Below are 20,034 nucleotides of genomic sequence, written 5' to 3'. Positions count from 1 at the left end.
GAGGTAGAGGTAGATGTCCGTGTAAATCGATGTGCGTGTACTTTAAAGGGGTACAGCTACAAACTCCATGCTGCAATCAATACGAAATTGGTCAGGAAGAGAAAGAGGGGAAATGAGAGAGGGAGGACAGGGACAATGAGAGAAAGCGAGAGAGAGAGAGAGAGAGAGAGAGAGAGAGAGAGAGAGAGAGAGAGAATAAATGAATTTTGAAACGTCATAGTAATGAAAAAACTTCTTAATCCACAATTAATGTCTGCTCACGTTTGTATTAACTCGATCATCTATAAAGGGTTTATTGTACTTAATTAAGGCGAATGAAGTAGATAATGGATAATCTTGATTGATATGATACAATAAAAAATAAATTAATTTTTATTTTAATATTTTATATTCAAAAGATATCTTCAAAAATTTGTCGCTTCTAACATTTTGCCGTCTTAGATAAATGCCTATTAACAAATCATGTAATTTATTGTGTTCCAAGTACATCCGTGTTGTACAGCTTATATATAAATTCTTGAACTCTGAGGTTCAAGGATTTATAGAGATAATTAATTATTATTTGCATTTCCGGTTAATATCCAAAGTTCTTTGCGCCAATCATGAATATTAATTGCTTTAGGTATACGATATAAGGATATGTATATGATATATAATATCTATAAAGATATGTATGATACATAAAATATCGCAGCATTTTACGGATTTTTGGTCTCTATTTTATCAAAAAGAAACATTTTGGTTAATGCTAAAATTGGTGATCCGGTTGGTTGTACGGGAAAATCACCGGCACTGCCGGCTATGTCCAGATGACAATATTTTAATGGCTTTTCTGACTCATTACCATGCTAAAAGTCATAAATGATTAAACGACATTATAATATCTAGAAACACGTTAAATTTAAATAAAAACTTAAACTTAAATAGTAATAACAACAGACATAACACCTTGTCTAATCCGGAAGCCTTAATTAGAAAAGCGGCTGGTCCCTGATGACCTCGCGGAATTTTGGAACTTCGTTGATTTAGTGCTTGAAGAATATCATCACCTTCCGTACGCCCTTGATGAGCAAAAAAGTCCTCTCTACGTATTCGCGATATTTCGAATGGATCGCCAACAGCTTCGCCGGAAGCTTGAAGCTTTTCCGCATTACTAGCTAGTCGTGCCACAGCATTATCCATAGCAATCTATAGCAATAAATATAAATGTAAGTTCTGCATTTTCGAAAATATGGATACATGATAAAATGGATCTTTTATCGGAGAATCTTTTACCAAAAAGTATCCTCAGAGGATGAATTATAGTCTAACGTCTACAAGCAATTTTGATAACAAAATCATATCATATGTCACGCTCGGGATTCAATATAACACAGGGAAACTGCACGTTGCATCTAGATCGTTTCAATATAACACAGGAAAACTGTATGCCGTATCTAGATCGTTTATAACCCTGTCCAATTATGCTTTCGTCAATGAATCAACAAACATAACTGTCTGTATACATTTCTGCCAGTTCGCATCTAGATTTTAACGTCTAGTTTTGTTATTGTTACGTGGTGATAGCACAACTATATAGGGATTATTCGCTCTTTTTGTTCAAAATAATGTTACATCGTCATCCGAGTAATAGAAATTCGAATTGCTACATGCGTTATCTTATTCGCTAAAGTGCGATTAAAAGCGTAACTACAAATATGATAAGTACTTACGGAATATCCTAAACCTGCAGTTAATACTGCGTGGCCTGTTAATGTAGCTATTGTGAAGAGATGCGGATTCACAGAACATAGGGCCATTTCTTTGAGATAATAGAGAGCATCGGCCATAGCCATTCTACCCTCGGCGTCCGTGTTGCCCACGCGTACCCTTGCACCGGATTTTGCTGTAATTACCTCATCAGCGACGTAAGAGTTCTCGCCTACGCTATTTCTTACTACGCACAAAGCGATGACGACCTTTACTGTTGGTGGTTGCAATAAATTTACTACCTACGGTATATAACAGATCTTATTTAGACGTATGAAATATAATTTGTGTATAATTAAATATTTTAAAAACGCATTACTTGGTTTCATTATTTGTTTAATTTTAACTCTTGATTTAGCAAAAATAAATATGTCCAAAATGATAATTCCTGATCTTTTACACAGCGCTGGTTAGTTCAAAACTTTTATCTCGATCATAAATGCATATAGTAATAGGCTCGGTGTGCTATATGTATTATATAATACATATGTATATACATATATATGTGCATGTATATATAATATATACACACATACGTATTCATATACATGATATATATATATATATATAGAGAGAGAGAGGGGGGGGGGAAGGGAACCTGCATCGAGATCATTAATACCTTACACCGTAATGCCATAAGAAATAGAATTACGGTTCGCATATGATGATCATTCAAGAATCTATCAGCTTTTATTATAGCCAAGCAGGAAGCTGATTAAAACGACATATTATTAATAGAAGCGAGGTGAAACGAGATCGTTTCAGCATAATGCTCGACGTATAATGCTCGACGATATATTACACAGCACCTGCATGAATCCGGCACAAGCGGCCACGCCACATTTGTCCCTCGACATGCCAGCCATGATGCCCTGGCACTTGATGTCGGCGCCACCGGTGTCATAAGTGACACCTTTCCCCACGATCAAGATCGTTTCCAAGACGCAAGCGGGCGGCTCATAAGTCAAAAATATAATTCTACCGGCGTGACGCGGTATTACTGAGGCAGCACGATTTACACAAGCGAATAGTGGGTATTCCTGAAGTAGCGTATCCTGATCGGATATCACTTGCATCGTGATACTCGATCCGCAAAACAGCTCCGCCAGGTATTCCTCCACTCTCAAGGGAGTCATTCTTTCGGGGTCTGCACCACCTAGTTTAACACAAAATAAAAGCGCCACTCACTATTAATAGGATATGAATAGATATAGATTAAATAAATACATGTGTAAAAATTAATCGATAGATCAATCGATAGAGTTTTTTACAATTAAATAATTAGATATAAGATGTTACTTTCTTATTTCGCGATTATATTTTACTATCTTATAAAATTCATTCGATAAAGACAAAAATTTGCGATATGTTCTTGTAATTTCTATTTTTATTTTATGCAACATGCATATGCAACGTGCAAATTTTGTAAAAATTAATTATTTGCATTTAAGTTTTATTTATTAATAATTTATTTTAATCAATCCAAACTTGTGCATGCATACATACAATTCTCAGTTGCGAATAAGCTTCGCATTTGTTCATTTAATACATTGAAATATGAAACTGAAATACTAAACTGAATACATTGAACTCTTCTCTTTTATATAAAGACCATGTTTCAGCCAATTATTTTCAAATAAATACGATATTTTTCATCAGCATTTATTCCCATCATTTGATAAATGTAAGATTATGTTATTTAATTATTTGCATCTTTTTTTATTATCTTTGTTCGATCGAGATGTGTAATGAAAAATTTTAATACTCATAAAATGTTATCGATATTGCAATTATATTGTAAAGAACTTTATTATTGTAATTTTAGTCGAAATTAATATATCTTTGAATAAATCGTAGAAAAAAATGCATTATAAATCTCAAGTTGCTAATTGCAAATATCTTTTCTATATTTATATTGATTAGTTATTGAAAAATGTGCATTTATTATTTGTCTTTCGCTCTGGTACATGCAAATAATTCAGTCTCTGAGCTTGCGGCAATAGCTAGGTCATCAAAATTTACTTTACAAAATTGCATTATTCACTTTTCTCGTTTTGCTCTACGAGCAAGCAAATAGTATACGTTCTATCCAAGCTAACTGAGCGGAAATGGAAGTTTATGTATAAAAGCCATATACTTAATAAAGCATATAAATTCTAAGACGGTAAAGGATAAATCCTCGAAATGCTATGGCAAATATTATAGAAACGTCAATTGTTGTTAACTGCCACAGGGAATGAGCTCTTTCCTGCTGTGTTGTTCACGAAACGTGACATTAAAAATGAACACTTAAACTCTCTAAATCGCTGGCTACTTAAACTTTAAACTCGATAATTCCCGAGGGCTATTCCGACTGAACTTGAACACTGGAACGCGAAGAGCGACGAGTTGTGCTCGATTAACCGGGGATCCAAAAGACCTTTCTCGAACAAGTAGGAAGCCGCAGGCGATTTTCCCCACCAAAGCTTATTTCTTCCGCGAAAAGAGGAAACTCGCGACGGAAGTTCTCTTCCTCTTCTCCTCCTTTTCTCTCACACAGTTAGGAAAACCTGCTTTGCTCACTCGATAAACTACCGCGAGTCGTGTACGCCTGGGATAGAACAGGACTTACCGATGTCCCTTGCGACGTATCTACCACTCTCAAGCGCCGAGGCGAGTTTCACGATACCCTGAAGCTTCTTACTGCAAATCGGACTCCACACTCCGAGTTCACACGCTTTGTAACATCGATCCGGACCTATCTCACGCACTTCCAAAGGCTGTGAAAATATAAAATCGTCGATCGAAGATTATAAATTTTTAAGATACGACAAACAAGAAAATAAGAAATTTTATCCTTTTAGTACGATTTATTTTTGCTGAAATAATATTTTTTATAATATTATTTCTATTTTAAATCTGTTATATCAAATCATATACCATTTATTTATTTATTTATTTTTTACATAAAATCTAATAAAAAAAGAGAAATTTATTCATCTGCACAGAAAATGTTGATGCACAGAAAAATATGATAATTTTCTTATTGAATGAGAACTTTATAGACATAGATAATAAAATTGGACAAAGATATAGATAATAGGACTTATAATTTGTATGAACTTACATATAAATTGATTGAAAGATTTTTAATTAATTTACATCCCCGGTAAAGACTAACTTTAATTTCTTTGCTTTAAAAATGCCAGTATTCTGATATATATGTACAGTAAGTACAAAAAATATTCGTACAGAGAAAATATTTTTTAAAAAAACCTTATTTTTATAAAGTAAATATTATCCAGAAATGAGTCATCAAATTGATGTCGAATTGATATAAATTTAATGATTTCAACACCAATTTGATGTCGATTTGACGTTTAATTAACGATCATTTCTTGTTCAAGAATAAAATAAACTGTGTTTTTTAAAATTATATATATCGAAATGACGTGTATTAATTATACAAAATATATCAGCCGAAAAATAAGCGAAAATTAAAAATTGTATTATTTGAATGTTCAAAAAGTGTACAGACAATTTACAGAGAAATTTAGCTTTTAAAATCAGGAATACATGCGAAGCTCGTTTGTTTTATATTAGAACAGAATGTATTTATTGTATAAAATTGCTAATTAATGTTTTCTAAATAAGACTTTTTTTATAACAAATTTCCTTGTACGAATAGTTTTTGCTCTCACTGTATATATATATATATATATATATATATATATATATATATATATATTAGGTGTTGGAATTAATTCGTAGCGTTTTACAAGTGATGGGAAGTACTTTCATTAATGTATTTTTTAATGCTCATGTGAAATAAATAACATTCTTTCATTAAAAAACGCTACGAATTAATTCCAACACCTAATATATATATATATATATATATATATATATACAGTGAGAGCAAAAAATATATATATATACATATATACACAGAGCTTAAATTTTTTTCAACAAAAAGATTCTACGACCTGACACGTGCGCGGTTCGTTTTATCACGAGCGACCTTTTGTGTTGTCACTGGTGCGCGTTCATGCAGGTTGCGAGCGAGCGGAAAGAATTGAAAAAGTCGGAAAACTGCTAGCTGTAAGAGAAGCGAGAAAGAGACCGATGCAAGATTCGCGACAACGCGGTGTTCCGATTACGCGGCGCAGAAATTCCGAGGACGCTTCCTGGTATTTGGAAAACGATGCCCCGTATTTGCATCTGACGGAAGGAACGAGGGATGCAGGAGAGGAAAGAGGGTCAGAAGAGGGAACTATCAAGAAAGAAGCGTATGAGCTTGGTGCCAACAACGTTCCTGTGCCGCAGGCTGAGCGGTTGGTGAGGCGAGACGAGGGAAGACCCGAGTATTTCGCTAATTAGGTCGCCTCGCCGGCCGCCAGGATTCAGGAACGCCAAGCATTTGCTACTCTTGATAGGGCAGAGCACTCGGCTTACCCTCCTGCGTCCTCCTAACCCCTTGCTACACCCCGTTGCCGCCTACAAACAAGCCCCGACCAACTACTCCTTCCTTGGTGATCCGAACTTAGAATTTTGGTCCTTGAACTTATGCGAAAGAATCTCTGTTATGTATGAACAACGAATTATGAGAACATTCACTATTAGATAAGCTTTGTCACGCCTCCCGAAAGAAATAATTAAATATCGATTTAAATTTGAATGCAATGATGTAACAAATTAATGACATTAATGAAATAAAACTATTAACATAAAACTATTAAAAATAATAATGATATTAAATTATATCATCAATTTCAATAAAAGATATGAAATATTTGTTATACTTAATGTATTTATTTTTTGATGATAATTCTATAATCGTCGAATCTTTTTATGTGCAGGATAAAAAATTAATCTATATAAAAAAAAGACATTCAGTAGAAATGCAAATAAATCCCTTATCTTATCAAAATGAAAATTTGCTTCTATTTTCGATAAAATCTATTTTTTGACATATGTTGTTTAAATAATTTTTATTTTTTGGAGGAGTACTACTATTCTAAATCTAGAATTTTTTAAAATTCTCTTTATAATAAATAATGTTCATTCCAGCGAAGATCCAAAAGATTTCATAGGTCTTTCTCCATGATACAAAGTCTGAGAACAAGTCTCTTGTTCTATCTAGCGTGTAATCTACACTGATCACAAGCGTAGTGCCCTTCTTCTTTTGCAACTGCTTTTACTTTATCGGTTTAAAGTTACCACTCTTTAATCTTCGACAAGAGATGAATGTCTAGATCTTGTCTTTACTTCAACAGCTATTTTATTTTATGACGGATGAATCAATATTATGTTAACACTTGTGTACTATTGAATGTTGAAATTTAATAAAAAAATAAGTCAACTGCAAAATTTATATGTATATATGTATATAGAAATTGCACAAAATGCTACTTTTTACCTTTAAAATATTGTTTTATTTTATACAAAAAGTAGTTATAAATTTGCTTTAATTGACACAGAGAATTAATCTTTTGGAATAACGTAGTAATTTTTTTATATACTGAGAAAAAAAGTGTTTGGTATTTGTAATTATAATTGCATGATAAAATAATTATGGTGTAGTAGCTCTTTTTTTATGATTATTACTGCTAAAATGTTAATAATAATAACCATATATGGTTCTTTAAAACAAGAAAAAAATTGTACTATAAATTATGATAATTTTAAGTATTAATATAAAATGACAAAATATATAGGTAAATGATATAAATAAAATAATCGTTTTTATTCAATAAACGCAATTGCAATTATAGTGAATTATGATCTTTTTCTTAAATTTACTTACTATTTATGTGGTAATAACATAAAAAATATATTAAGGAAGAATTAAAAATTTTTGAACATTGTGTATGATTATTATTAATTATTATTAATAGCACAATTAACTATATTTGTATAGTTGAAATAACTATAAATATACCCAGGGTATTTAGCGTAACGATTCACACGATTTCTCAGATACTTCCGACAGTTAAAAAAAAAATTAAAAGGTGAATATTTATTTGTCACAGGCTACAACATGCGATAGAAGAATTAAAAAAAATTGTATGGTATTATTTAAAAAATTTAAGATGACTTTGATTTTCTTATGGAAAAAATTTTTTTTAAATTTTTTTATCGAATGTCGTAGTCTATATAAAACAGAGAGAGGAATACTTTCATCCTTCACTCTTTTTTTTAACTTTTTTTTCACTGTCGAAAGTGTCTGAAAAATCGTGTGTGGATTGTTGCACTGAACACCCTGTATAGGGTATATAACATCCCAAAAATGACTATAAATTATGGCAAACATTTTTTTCATTCATTGTAGGTTAATACATTATTTTGTTACAAATCGTTACAAAAGTTTTTCTGTTTTATCAGTCACTATTTCTATGCTAGCAAAGATATTTGAAATTTGGTATTCACGACGTTCATGGGAAGACTGTATTCAATTAAATATTTTTAATTGTTGAATGTATGTACGCGTGCGTGAGTGACGTATGTAGTCGATCGTGCGACTCGCGCTGGTAAAGCTACTACAGAATTCAAATCGATCGTACCGCGTATACTCGTGCCGGATAACTTCCGACTTGGAAGTTCGCATAATAACGCGGATACTATCGTCCGACCGTAATTAACCGCGGCGGCGCTGAGGTTAATGAACAATGGAGCTCGCAATCGAATTGTGCAACCCGATATCCTCCGTAAGACACGCCGCATACTTATCGATCAAGCCTAACCCACGCCGGAGTCTGTCCGTGACAGGTATTGTTTGATGATAGTGTTGACCACACTCTTTGCCGTCGGTATCTGTCATCGGGCTATCATTTATTTTCAGAAGATATTGAACGAAATTGTTTATTGAAATGTTTATGATCTTATCTTTGGCCGATCGTGTCCTTTGTCTCTGTCACATACATTTGTATCTGAGAAAAATATATTTTGAAAGCTCGAATATACGGTTGCTTGTCAACACCGAATGGTTGTAATCAGTCTATATTGGATGCACAGCATGGATTATGATACTTGCATTATTCATTGTGAAATGCAAATGTTTGCAAATTATCCACGTATTCTAGCTTCTCATAATTATTAAATAATAAATATCCAGAGGTTTATAGTAATATTATTCGATATTATAGCGAATAGAATCTTATTGGAACGATCGGACATTAATGAAGCGGAATTAATTCTCGTAAAATATTACAGATTAGTTGAATTACGTTGCACAGCTCACTTAGTCATTAGTTATGGATTTAAATCACAATGGCAATTTAGTTTAGAGATGAGGTTTAGAGACGGATTTACTAGAGTTAGAATATGGTGAGTAACTTGGGGGCAGCCAATCAGACCGCAGCACACCAAACTCGGCTGAAACAGGAGATGAATTCCTTCCAGATACAACTACAGGCTTCCTATTCTGCCAATGTATAGATGCGCACAAAGCTGTGTTGTATCTGTTTGATTGGTTTAAACGGCTCTCGTATAACCACAACTGTACCAACTATCTGCGAAATGCCTTAACCGGATATATTGGCACAATCGAGTAACATTCGCTTATCGATTCTCTCAATTTTAACCAGCGATTTTTTCCATTTCTATTTTTAAATTCTACTATCTCAGTAACGTTTAATACCGATCGATTTAACTTTTCCACATTTAGCAATCGTTGATGTGGGAAATCTGTTTTGATTGCTATTTTCGAATTAAATAAGCTTACAGATACTCTTTTCTTAAACGTCTCCATGCATGAAGTTCTAATAATAAAGTAATGATTATTCGTTTATCTTACTATATAAATCGTACATTTATGTAGTTATAAATTTTGTTTTATTAATAATATTTTAAATCACTTAATATTCTACTTCCCAGATAAAAGATATGGTATGATCCATTTATATTATTTCGATATATATATTATTTCGATATTAACTATAATATTAATTATAATACTATGACGAATGATTTGTTATAATAGAACTCACCACATAGAGACCCTCCAAAGCACCAAGAAGCGTGACTAGCTCAACGTTCTCAAAACGATCATCTGGCAGTAGTACCAACAAAGGACATTTTACTCCAGCTTTTAAAGCCCTAATAAATGCAGAAAAATAATAAACTCAGTTAAATTGATGAATTAAGCTCTATAAAATTAGCACGACCAAATAAGCAGAATCGAATTGGACCTACCAGAATTTTTAGTACTCATTTTATATTAAATTGTACCATCAATAATAATTTTGTACTACGTGCTATTTCGAAGAAAATCGTGGCGCTGCTAGCTTAATATTAAGCTGGCAGGACCAATTAAAAAAAAAATAAATAAATAAAAATAATATCAGAAATCAATAGGATTGAATTTGTACTGTGATTGTATTTTGTACCATCAAAAAAAATTGTATATCATGTGTCATTTCCAAGAAAACAGTGCTTTTCAATTTTTGCGCAACTCCCATGTAACCAACTTAGTCAATTTAAAACGTATTAAAATGGGATCAACGGTATTCAAAAGAAAATAATTTGTACCACTCTTATTTTCGTTCGTATCTCGAAGGGTTCGGAGTGCTTTTCAATTTTGACAATTCAGACACGAGATTTTCTAACAATTTATAAATATACTTTATATATATATATATATATATATATATATATATTTAGTATAAAATTGTATTGCTTAGAATTGACCTATTAAGTTCTTCTATGAATAAAAATTAAAAATAATTTTATTCCAAATCCATTCTTTTATAATAAAATTATTGTATAAAATTGAATCTTTAAAAAATAAATTTTTAAAAAATTGTTGCATTTAAAAATACACTGAATTGTTAGAAAATATATATTTAATAACTATATTTAATATATATATATATATATATATATATATATAAAGTATATTAAATATACAATAAAATTAATTCAGAAGTAGAAGGATTCACGTATATAGAAAGTTGACTCAAAAGAAAGTTGACAGTAATTACGGTGCAGACATATCGTTTATATTCGATGATTGTTGGCGGACATTATAATCCACGCAGTAATATTGCCATCATAGAACTTGCAGTAATATTACACTCCAGAGAGGATGTTCATGCAAAAAAGAGAAAAAAAATGAGTTCTCTGGGGACAAGTACAATTCTCATTGAGTATCCCGAGACACGAATGGCTATTCTCGCTCTCTTTGTTTCTAATTTTCATCTTGTCGGGTGTAATACAAACGTGAGCTATATAACCGAAGGTGCCTCTCACTTTTGCGAATCACGAACTATTAATCTATTCCTGAAGTATATTGCTATCATGTTTAAACTTTGTTAAATGTTCCTGATGCGTTGCGTGCGATGTCTCGTACTTGGTAATTTCGAGAAACTATCGTTATATCACAGTTCTCAAATCTCCCGTTCTATTCTCAATTCAACAAAGTACTTTTGATTTGAGTTTGGTATTAATGTCGCGTAGAACCGTGCACCGCTATTATTTCGAGATCTTAAAAGGACCGTAAATACCACATTATTGCTTAGATATGTAACGGAGCGTGATAACAGTTTTGCCCGCAAAAAACAGTAATAATTAAAATACAGACTAAAAGAATAAAATTCGAAGGTTGTGACCAGTTTCCTCTGGGGAATACTATGAAGGTTTGCATGAGGAGAAAAATAAATTACAAATGTAAGCAAATTATACTTTCAAATAATTATACAGAAACTGGCATCCAAGAGTTTATGAGCTTTATTCTTTATGCTTTATTTTTAATTTATTACTTTGTTGTTTACTGTTTATATTATTTATATAATATTTTAAGTATATTAAAATTGGTATATTTTTGTCACGTAGTGATATGGTGATAACAATACCACGCTTATCTTTTAGTCTGCTTTTGATATTGTGCAAAATTGTAAGTTGCAACCAAATTTAAAAAATACTTACTATTAAAACAAAATGTGTATAGAGTAAAGTAAGGTAATTTGGATACGTTAATAAAAATTTTGAAATTGTGTAAAAGAATCGAGGTCGTATAGTGTAATTAAACATACAAAACATATACTAAAATTTCTGCAATGTTAACCTATTCAAATAATCTCGCTTTATCCTAAATTGATACGCAAGATACGTTCATTATCATTATTTGTTCTTTTTTCTACTAACATAGAACGTGCTGATCCATGCCAATCTTCCGTCACTACTGTCCGTGTAAAAAAAAAAAAAAACAGTGCCAAACGGACAGGAATTTCATTTTTCAATCGAATTTCGGAACGGACAGGCGTATGGTTCGCGCGGAATTTCGTTCGTACATCATTGCGTTTCCCATATGCAGCTATTGGAGTACACAAAACGCTGACAATCGTTCGTGGTTCGTTTCGTTGCAAGACCATCATGTCGTTAGTGAATGAACACTCGATGCTTATACAAAGATGTTCGAAATTGTAAACATACAATCAAAAGCACTTAATTAATTACTCTCACGCCGATTTCCATTGTAACGAGCTCGAAAAAAATACAATGATTTTTTTCAAATATATGCAAATTGCCGACACGAGAACGCAGATATAACGTCACTTTCTGAGTGCTCGCTAAATCCAATTATATCCGGACAATGAAAAACACTGGAATTTGCGCGCTTCGATTGTGGAATTTAGTAAAGTGTCCCTTATATAGTTGAAGAATGCTTATTAGAAATACCAAAGAGATTAAAAATATTGTTGAATTATTAGTGATTATTGTTAAAGAATAAAAAAATTGAAAAAAATATTTTGTTTTGCAATAAATATTGATTTGTATATGTATAGACAAAGACTGAACATGTAGAAATCTTGTTGAACTGAAATTAAAACAAGATAGTGTAGGCACGTGGCGTTGCTTTGATAGCATTGTATCACTATATGTATATCATTCTTTTTATTGTCTTATTAGCCTATCTCTCCAATTAAATAATAGTTATCGACATAGCTATATAAAACCTGGTTATCTCTCCCCAAAATGAAAGATAACCAGGTTTTCTATGTCGATAACTATTATTTAATTAATTGATAACATGAAGAAATTAAATTAACGGGTAATTGTTAGTCCGTAATTATCAACGAGATTAAAACCTAAAGACAATAAAAAAATTTAATACTTTGTAAAATAGGCAATAAAAGAACTCTTAAGGGTTGCAGCGCAAAAATCGAATTTGCTTGGAAGCAGTAGTGCATAAATCGAAGATATATTTCGCATAGTTAGATAGGATAATTTTGCAATTTTTAACGACTTAGGGATGAATATGACTTGCTCCAAAAGGAAAGTGCCTTAAGGGAGCGCAAAAATTGAAACTATGTGAATATGAAAACGCATAAATAATGGAAAAATCCTGTGTATTTGATTTTTCAAATCGATTGTTATTAACACGTGGAGAGGGGAGGGGGAGGGGGCTAACTGACAGCTTATTCAGCTCTTCCACAAAAAATTTTTTTTAACTAAAATGAGTGCAAAAATTTTTTTTTGCGGATTTTGAGAACGCATAAATAGCGCATTATTATATAATTTATTCATTAAGCTTGATTAAGTGATGGGGACCAATTAGGCAGACGTTTTGGTTAAGTGATGGGGACCAATTAGGCAGACCGTACCCTTTTGCTCAGCTAATAAATGCGAACTTAAATATATATTACCCGACTACAACATAATACATATCGCTTCTTTATATCTTTATTCAATACATTATATTTTTATTTAAATGTATTATAAAATCGTATTTGAGAGCTAATAAAATAAATTCATATAATACATTTCTATAGACATAACGATTCTGTTAGTTTGGCATTCACGTTAAAAAAACTATAAAAAGAAAAAAAAATATGTGAGATCATACAAAAGAATTACCGTTTTATTCCCTTCGTGGCTGCCTCTGCGAAACTCCGCACATCGTGATAATCCATGTTAAGCGGACCCGTTGGGCTGTAAATGAGCCTTTTTGCGAGCAAATTGATGGGCAAAACCGCGCCGATCACGCCCAGTGCAGCATCGATCTGGGCCGCGGTATAGAGGACGGTTTTGAAGGGTTCCGGCTCGTTGGATCCAGGGGTACTTCCTGACACCAGAATAATGCCATCGTATTCGCCGCTGCAGATATTCGTTTCAATTTTCAACTGACATGGCATCCATCTGAAATGAATCATTATCCATGTTATTTGAACGTTTCACTTATTAGCAAATCCGATTAGACAAAAGCAAGATAATTAATCGTTAGCGAGAATACGATAGGCCCATTGAAGTCAATATAATTACAATGGAATACAAAATTAGCAGAGGAAGATAAAAAAAAGAAAATGAGAGAGAGTCATGAGATTCAATGCCATTTATCCATTAGAATTATTTATTTGCTAAAATTGTGGCCTGTTAGATATTGTATATTGAAGAGTGAATGCAAATGCTTTAATTTCATTTTTATAAATATAAATGTAAACAAATTTTAACTGTTATTCGTATTATTTCTATAATTATATTCGAAATTTTGTGCGCGTATTTTCAGTAAAATTATCTACAAAATCTCTCAAATAGAATCACAAACAGGAGATATAAAATTTACATTTGTTTTTCGATGTATCTTGCAGTGTTTATGGGACAGTGTCGCATTTGATTTTCTTTGCGGGAATGTTTACCCATACATCTGTCTTTTCATATTTGCAATTTCTCCTTATTTTTGCTCGAATAAAATCGGATAAGAAAGCGGACTGAATATTCGCATGTGAAAAGAAATAAAATTACTATATAATACTTTATGATGAATTAATAACGCAAACGTTAAAAGACCAAGATAAATACTACAATCTAAAATTTACACAGCTATTAAACTGTCGAACGTAATGTTAAAACAATTTAAAAATTTCTTTTTCCCTTATTGTTACTTTAATTTTGATTTATTTCCATTCATTTTCATTTATTCTTTAAAGTTTATTCTTTGAGCATTCATGCACATGTTTTACATTTTCGAGCATTTGTAAACATCATTATTATATTTTAAATAATATTATTTATTCGACAAACATAAAACAATAATTAAAGATCGGATGAGATTTTTGTTCACAGATGATTTACTTTGATTATGTTATATTTTTAAATGATGTCGATACTATCATTTATTTAGTACAGTGAATAACGTATTTCAATGGGTACAGATTTTAATTGTCCATTTTAATAGGAATTAACTTGGGGTATTATTTCTATCTTGTGTGTGTGTGTGAGAGAGAGAGAGAGAGAGAGAGAGAGAGAGAGAGAGAGAGAGAGAGAGAAAGAGAGAGATCTTGTTTTATCTTGTATATTGTTTCTAATACAAATGATCTATTATCAACTTTTTTAAAGATGGATCGTTATAATAGTAAACGTATCTAAAACATTTTTATTTTTATACCTCATATTTATTATATCTTATTTAATTTTATATATTTTATGTTTTTAATAACAACTGCCATTGTATTAAATTACATTAAATAACTTATTCCTTGGAGAGCGAACAAGTTAATAGAAAAGGATTATAATTAATATTTTTTTTTAGTCTCAGATTGATTGTGTTTAAATGTCCGAACGTTTCAGCGCACATTTGAGATAAATTAAATTCATGAACCAAGAATTATATTATTCGAAACATCTAATTTTGACCGGACCTAAGCGCTCTCTACTATATTAGTATTTTTGTGTGTATGTTAAGAAATATTCTTTAATAATAATTTTTTAAGACTTATTTTCATTTTTTGTTCTATTGTATTTTATTAAACGTAAAAGTCAACATATTAAATTTAAATATTATAAAATCACGAATAACGGTGAAAGTATAATATTGTTAATATTTTGTAAATTCAACTTTATTTAATTATAGATACGATATTTTGTTAGAAAATAAATGCTTTTAGAGTACTGTGTTCCAACTATATAAATATTCTGTAAAATACATAGTATTCTTATCAATGACGGTAACTATAAATATCGTTATCTTCTTTTACATTTAGCAAAATGAAGATACGTATTATTAAATGTGCGACTTGGAGAACAAAATGGTTTAGTAATTTAGATGAATATAATCGCTGGATAAGATTACTGAGAGTAAATTCCACGTGGAATACATTAGCATTATATTAACAATATCTCTAGCATCGCTTTCACAGATGAAAGTAGTCGCTGCTAAATATATTGCTTAGATATAAATAGTCGAAAATTGTTATCATTAAAATGATATTTAAATATTTATAGAATACGAATATTTATATAAAAAATTATTAAATGATATATTTTATGTTTTTATCTCGGATTTAGTGTATGTGGATATATATTTGAACATGTCACATATACAGATAAATAAAAAACTAAAGATAATATAATTGTAGAATATGTTCGTTGATATGTAAACGTTCATATTCCAGAGTAAGAAAGTTTATATAAAATCTATACAAATATTGCTATATACATCTAAAAAGGCTACATAAACCTCTTGCCATAATACCACAAAGATTCTTTTTATACAAAAGGAAAGAAAATATTGGAGAAGTACATGTGCACATATATTTTATAGGAATGTACTACATGAAATGTACGAAAATTTTGAAAGTAATTCCGAAAAGTGATTGCCCGCGAGTTGTTATGAAAACATTCGGTTCTTACGATCGCTTAACGATAATATCTCTCGAAGTATCTTTCGAAGTATCTATACACGCGAAATCAACCTAGTAATGCTGAGTCACAATTCGGACACAATAACATTGAATTCTATGGAAGATAATAAATCTCAAGAATACATAATATCGCGCACGCGGTAAATCGAACATCGATCGATTACGAACATAATCTAACAGACAATAACGCTTCCTCACGCTTTCATGAGCGTGTGCGTGCGTGTGTGTGTGTGTGTGTGTGTGTGTGTGTGTGTGTGTGTGTGTGTGTGTGTGTGTGTGTATACATCACACAGAGATAATGAAGTCTTCGTAGATCTACGATCATTGCTATCAGGTGTTTCTATGAGCTCGCTTCGTGCTCGTTTATGCACGATTCGCTAATAATTTACCCTCGAGTTTACCACTATCTAACTGCATCTAGTATTTGCCAAAACTAACAATAGCTTAAAGAATAAAAAAATTAAGAAAAACGTGAGTCTTTAGGAATTATTAGATTATACTTTGTGTAACGCGTGATTGATGAATAATATTTCACTTTTATTTATTTATATCAAGTATATAATGATTCAAAATTGATCAAATGTACCATCAACATAACATATGTACAAACAAATAAGCATTTATGATTTTGCTATAATTATCTTTGTTTACGAATTTTTAAAAGAAATTTATAATAATATCGATTTGTAACGATTTGATCAGTTTCATGAATCATTATATACGTCAAAAGTTTTAAAAAAGAAACAACGTCAAGTTTTGCATAATTTGAGTTAAGGAAGAGATAAAAATAACATCGTGGAAACTATTGTATTTTATGGGATTTTGATGTCGACTTATCTCAGCTGCTAATGAATGAAACTTACTTCTATCAAGTGCATGCACAATGTGCAATCAATCAGGAGCATGTTCTAAGTTACGAGCTAATGATGCCGGAAACTTTGCAGCTTCGAAACAGTTGGGCACCACTGGGTCTCGCGTAACAGTGCGAAACGAACCAACATTGGCTTAGAGAAATTCGCATTTCTCATGAGTTCGCGCGAATTCTCAAGCAAATATGTTTACGTCGCGTTTTCGACATAGACTACTTAATTATTTACCAAGAATCTACAATTTACGATGAAATTACGAATTATATTAATTATAGCGCACAGTTGTAGGAACAACTCAATATACCACTTGATATCTTCGACGATTAATATATAATACAAGTCGAAGAATAACAATAGTTATTCTTATTTCAGAAAATACAGCGAAAGATCGGAACTAGATATGATAGAAATTTAAAGCACTAAAATATATAAAACTCGAATCTTTCAAATGTAAAACCTTTGAAAGCATAATAAATTTATGCTTATACAGCATTGAAATGTAGAAATCTTTTGTATGAGAGCATTTAATTTTACGCGATGCTATTCTCTTTTAAAGTTCGTCAAAGCGCGATATTTCATATTCCTATCTATTTCTATCATCCTTTTACAAAATTTAAAATGGCTAATGATCGAAATCCATCTGCATGAATAATTATTCCCTCGTGCACTAAATTACTGTTATCCCGTCAAAGGTCATTCGCGTTTAGAATACAGCATTTTACCGGCGCATGTCGTACGAGCTTTCCGTGTATTTACCTTGATTCCACCGCCATGATGCGCCGCGCCCACGCTGTACTCTTAAAGATACTCTGTGCGAGATAGCGTACGGAAATGTATATGTATTATCTTCTGCACAACTGTAACGTGAAATTCATACGCCTCTTGATAACCAACGAAAATAGACGTATGGCTGTTGCGCGTATTCTACACGATCTTGCTGTCGTACTGTCAAAATGGATGTCTCGTGGCCTGATCGAACGCCTCGAAAAAGCGAAGAGCGCAGGATCGAAACCGTACTCGCGGCACGCTTCAAATCTGAAATCCGGCGACGGTCACTGTAACAACACTGAAAATAGTTGAAAAAGTAAAAAAAAGAAAGAAAAATGTATTGTATGTTATGCATATATATTTGAGAGAGAGTGAGAGAGAGAGAGAGAGAGAAGAGAATAATAAAAGTAGAAAGTTATCGCTCGATGTTGTCAGAGATATTACCTTCTTCTGCATGATAAGATTTGTGAGCAACCAACTCGAGAACGTGCACAATACTAAAGTCTGTGTTTTCTTCTGGAATATACCGACCGACTGTCTTTACCACTACATAGCCATCCTGTCCGGAGGAGGATATATACTGATATGAAACTACTACCGTTAAATCGTCGCAACGTTGCCAGCGTTGTAACGTGGTCTGCACACCGGATCACCTTGAATTTCCAATCCTAAACAGATGCAGTATCGATGGTCGGATGGTCGACGATGTATATCTGTAGACTATGTCTGACTTTTCCGAACTCTTTATTTCATTTATCCATGCTAATTTATTTATATGCAAACAAATATAAACAAGAATAATAGCTATCTCATTTAGTCACTTAATTAAATCACTTTTATTACTTTTCTTTAATAAGTCACTAAAAGCCACTTTCGTTTAAAATGAGTCACTATAATCACTCTTTTTCCTAAGCCGACTTAAAATTTGTAAGTTATAAGTTATAAATATAAGTGTTCTATTCGTATTTTGTCTCTTGTCTGATTGACAAGAGACAATTGTTCTTATTGTTGCTTACTAGATATTTAGTCTGAGTATCTCATTATTATTTAGGATAATTACTATTTAAGACAACCCAAATGTTGCGTGCGAGTAAGATAATGTTTTATAAGGAAATTTAAGACGTTTCTTCGAGAAATTGAGTTTCTAGATTTTTTTGAAATTTGAATATTAATATGTTTAAAATAATTTTATTTATATATGGGGTTAAATTTCAAAGATTCTAGCTGAAATAGAGATATTTATCTTCAAAATTTCAGCTCTTATCACGTAAACTCCTATATCAAGCTTTATCGAAATAACACTTTAACTTTGCGGCGAAAATCTTCTACAGATTAAAAAAAATAAATAAATATGTAATATAAAAATATTATTGGAATCTTATTAAAAAAATGGGAAGGCTTAGCGGTGCCGTTTTTGAATTAGAGTAGTTTAAATTTGTAATTTAGTGAAATTCTTCTTCTCGCACGTCAAGCGGCAAGACAGGAACATGCTGTTGCCACATTTCAATTGTCTTCAGTGTAGACTAGTGTTTGTGCACACAGATACGACACATTTATTCATGTGTGTATGCTCGCCTCAAAAGTTTGCTTTCTCTTCAGACTCTTCAGAGAGCAACGCGCGGAGAGGCATATTCATAAGTTGTATGCGATTAACTTTCCAGCGTGATTGTAGCCGGAGAAATATACCTTAACGTCTGCGCGCCAATCGCAATTGATCTATCCGAATTGTCGGCGCGCATCTCACTCTACGTAATTATATTCAAACTCTCAATTGCATAAACATTTGAGCCTTATTTTGCATTTCGCGATGTGAATGAAGGACAAGCTGACTGATGTACACAAAACGTCGGAAATAAAAACACAATAATAACAGGATAACGAGTTACTTTTTAAAAGTAACTAACCGTGAATAAAAATGTAGATATTTTAACAATTTTTCAGCAACGAATTAATAAAACTCAATTTTTTGCGAAAATTTTTATTATCCAATACTTTCAAAACTATTTTTAATTTAATTTTAAAATGGTAAA

General features: G+C 31.8%; 1 protein-coding gene across 3 annotated transcripts; it reads right to left on the bottom strand.

Annotated features, from left to right (window-relative positions):
- Positions 1-365: 365 nt before the first annotated feature.
- Positions 366-18,604, bottom strand: Dip-B (Dipeptidase B). 3 transcript variants are annotated; one of them, XM_011068419.2, is made up of 9 exons: positions 18,449-18,604; positions 17,993-18,302; positions 13,585-13,866; positions 9,717-9,825; positions 4,361-4,508; positions 2,559-2,905; positions 1,713-1,991; positions 949-1,188; positions 366-848 (listed from the first exon to the last, which is right to left on the bottom strand). In XM_011068419.2, the coding sequence occupies exons 2-9, from the start codon at positions 18,007-18,009 to the stop codon at positions 699-701; spliced, it is 1,572 nt and encodes a 523-aa protein (XP_011066721.1). In that variant the 5' UTR covers positions 18,010-18,302; positions 18,449-18,604; the 3' UTR covers positions 366-698. The 3 variants fall into 3 exon arrangements, with proteins under 3 accessions (XP_011066721.1, XP_011066722.1, XP_087262563.1); XM_011068420.2 differs by having other exon boundaries at positions 17,993-18,291; XM_087406437.1 differs by having other exon boundaries at positions 17,993-18,271.
- Positions 18,605-20,034: the final 1,430 nt, after the last annotated feature.

The sequence above is a fragment of the Acromyrmex echinatior genome, chromosome 5 (genome assembly GCF_024713525.1).
Source record: "Acromyrmex echinatior isolate Ae372 chromosome 5, ASM2471352v2, whole genome shotgun sequence".
Lineage (NCBI taxonomy): Eukaryota > Metazoa > Arthropoda > Insecta > Hymenoptera > Formicidae > Acromyrmex > Acromyrmex echinatior.
This window is presented reverse-complemented; position numbering and strand designations above follow the sequence as displayed.

Bases quoted from the DNA above. Each gene is read 5' to 3' on its own strand.
- Dip-B (XM_011068419.2), bottom strand. The intron at 2,906-4,360 runs GTAAGTCCTGTT...GTGTTAAACTAG, and splicing joins ATACGTCGCAAGGGACATCG to GTGGTGCAGACCCCGAAAGA. The intron at 849-948 runs GTGTTATGTCTG...TATGACTTTTAG, and splicing joins AGGCTTCCGGATTAGACAAG to CATGGTAATGAGTCAGAAAA.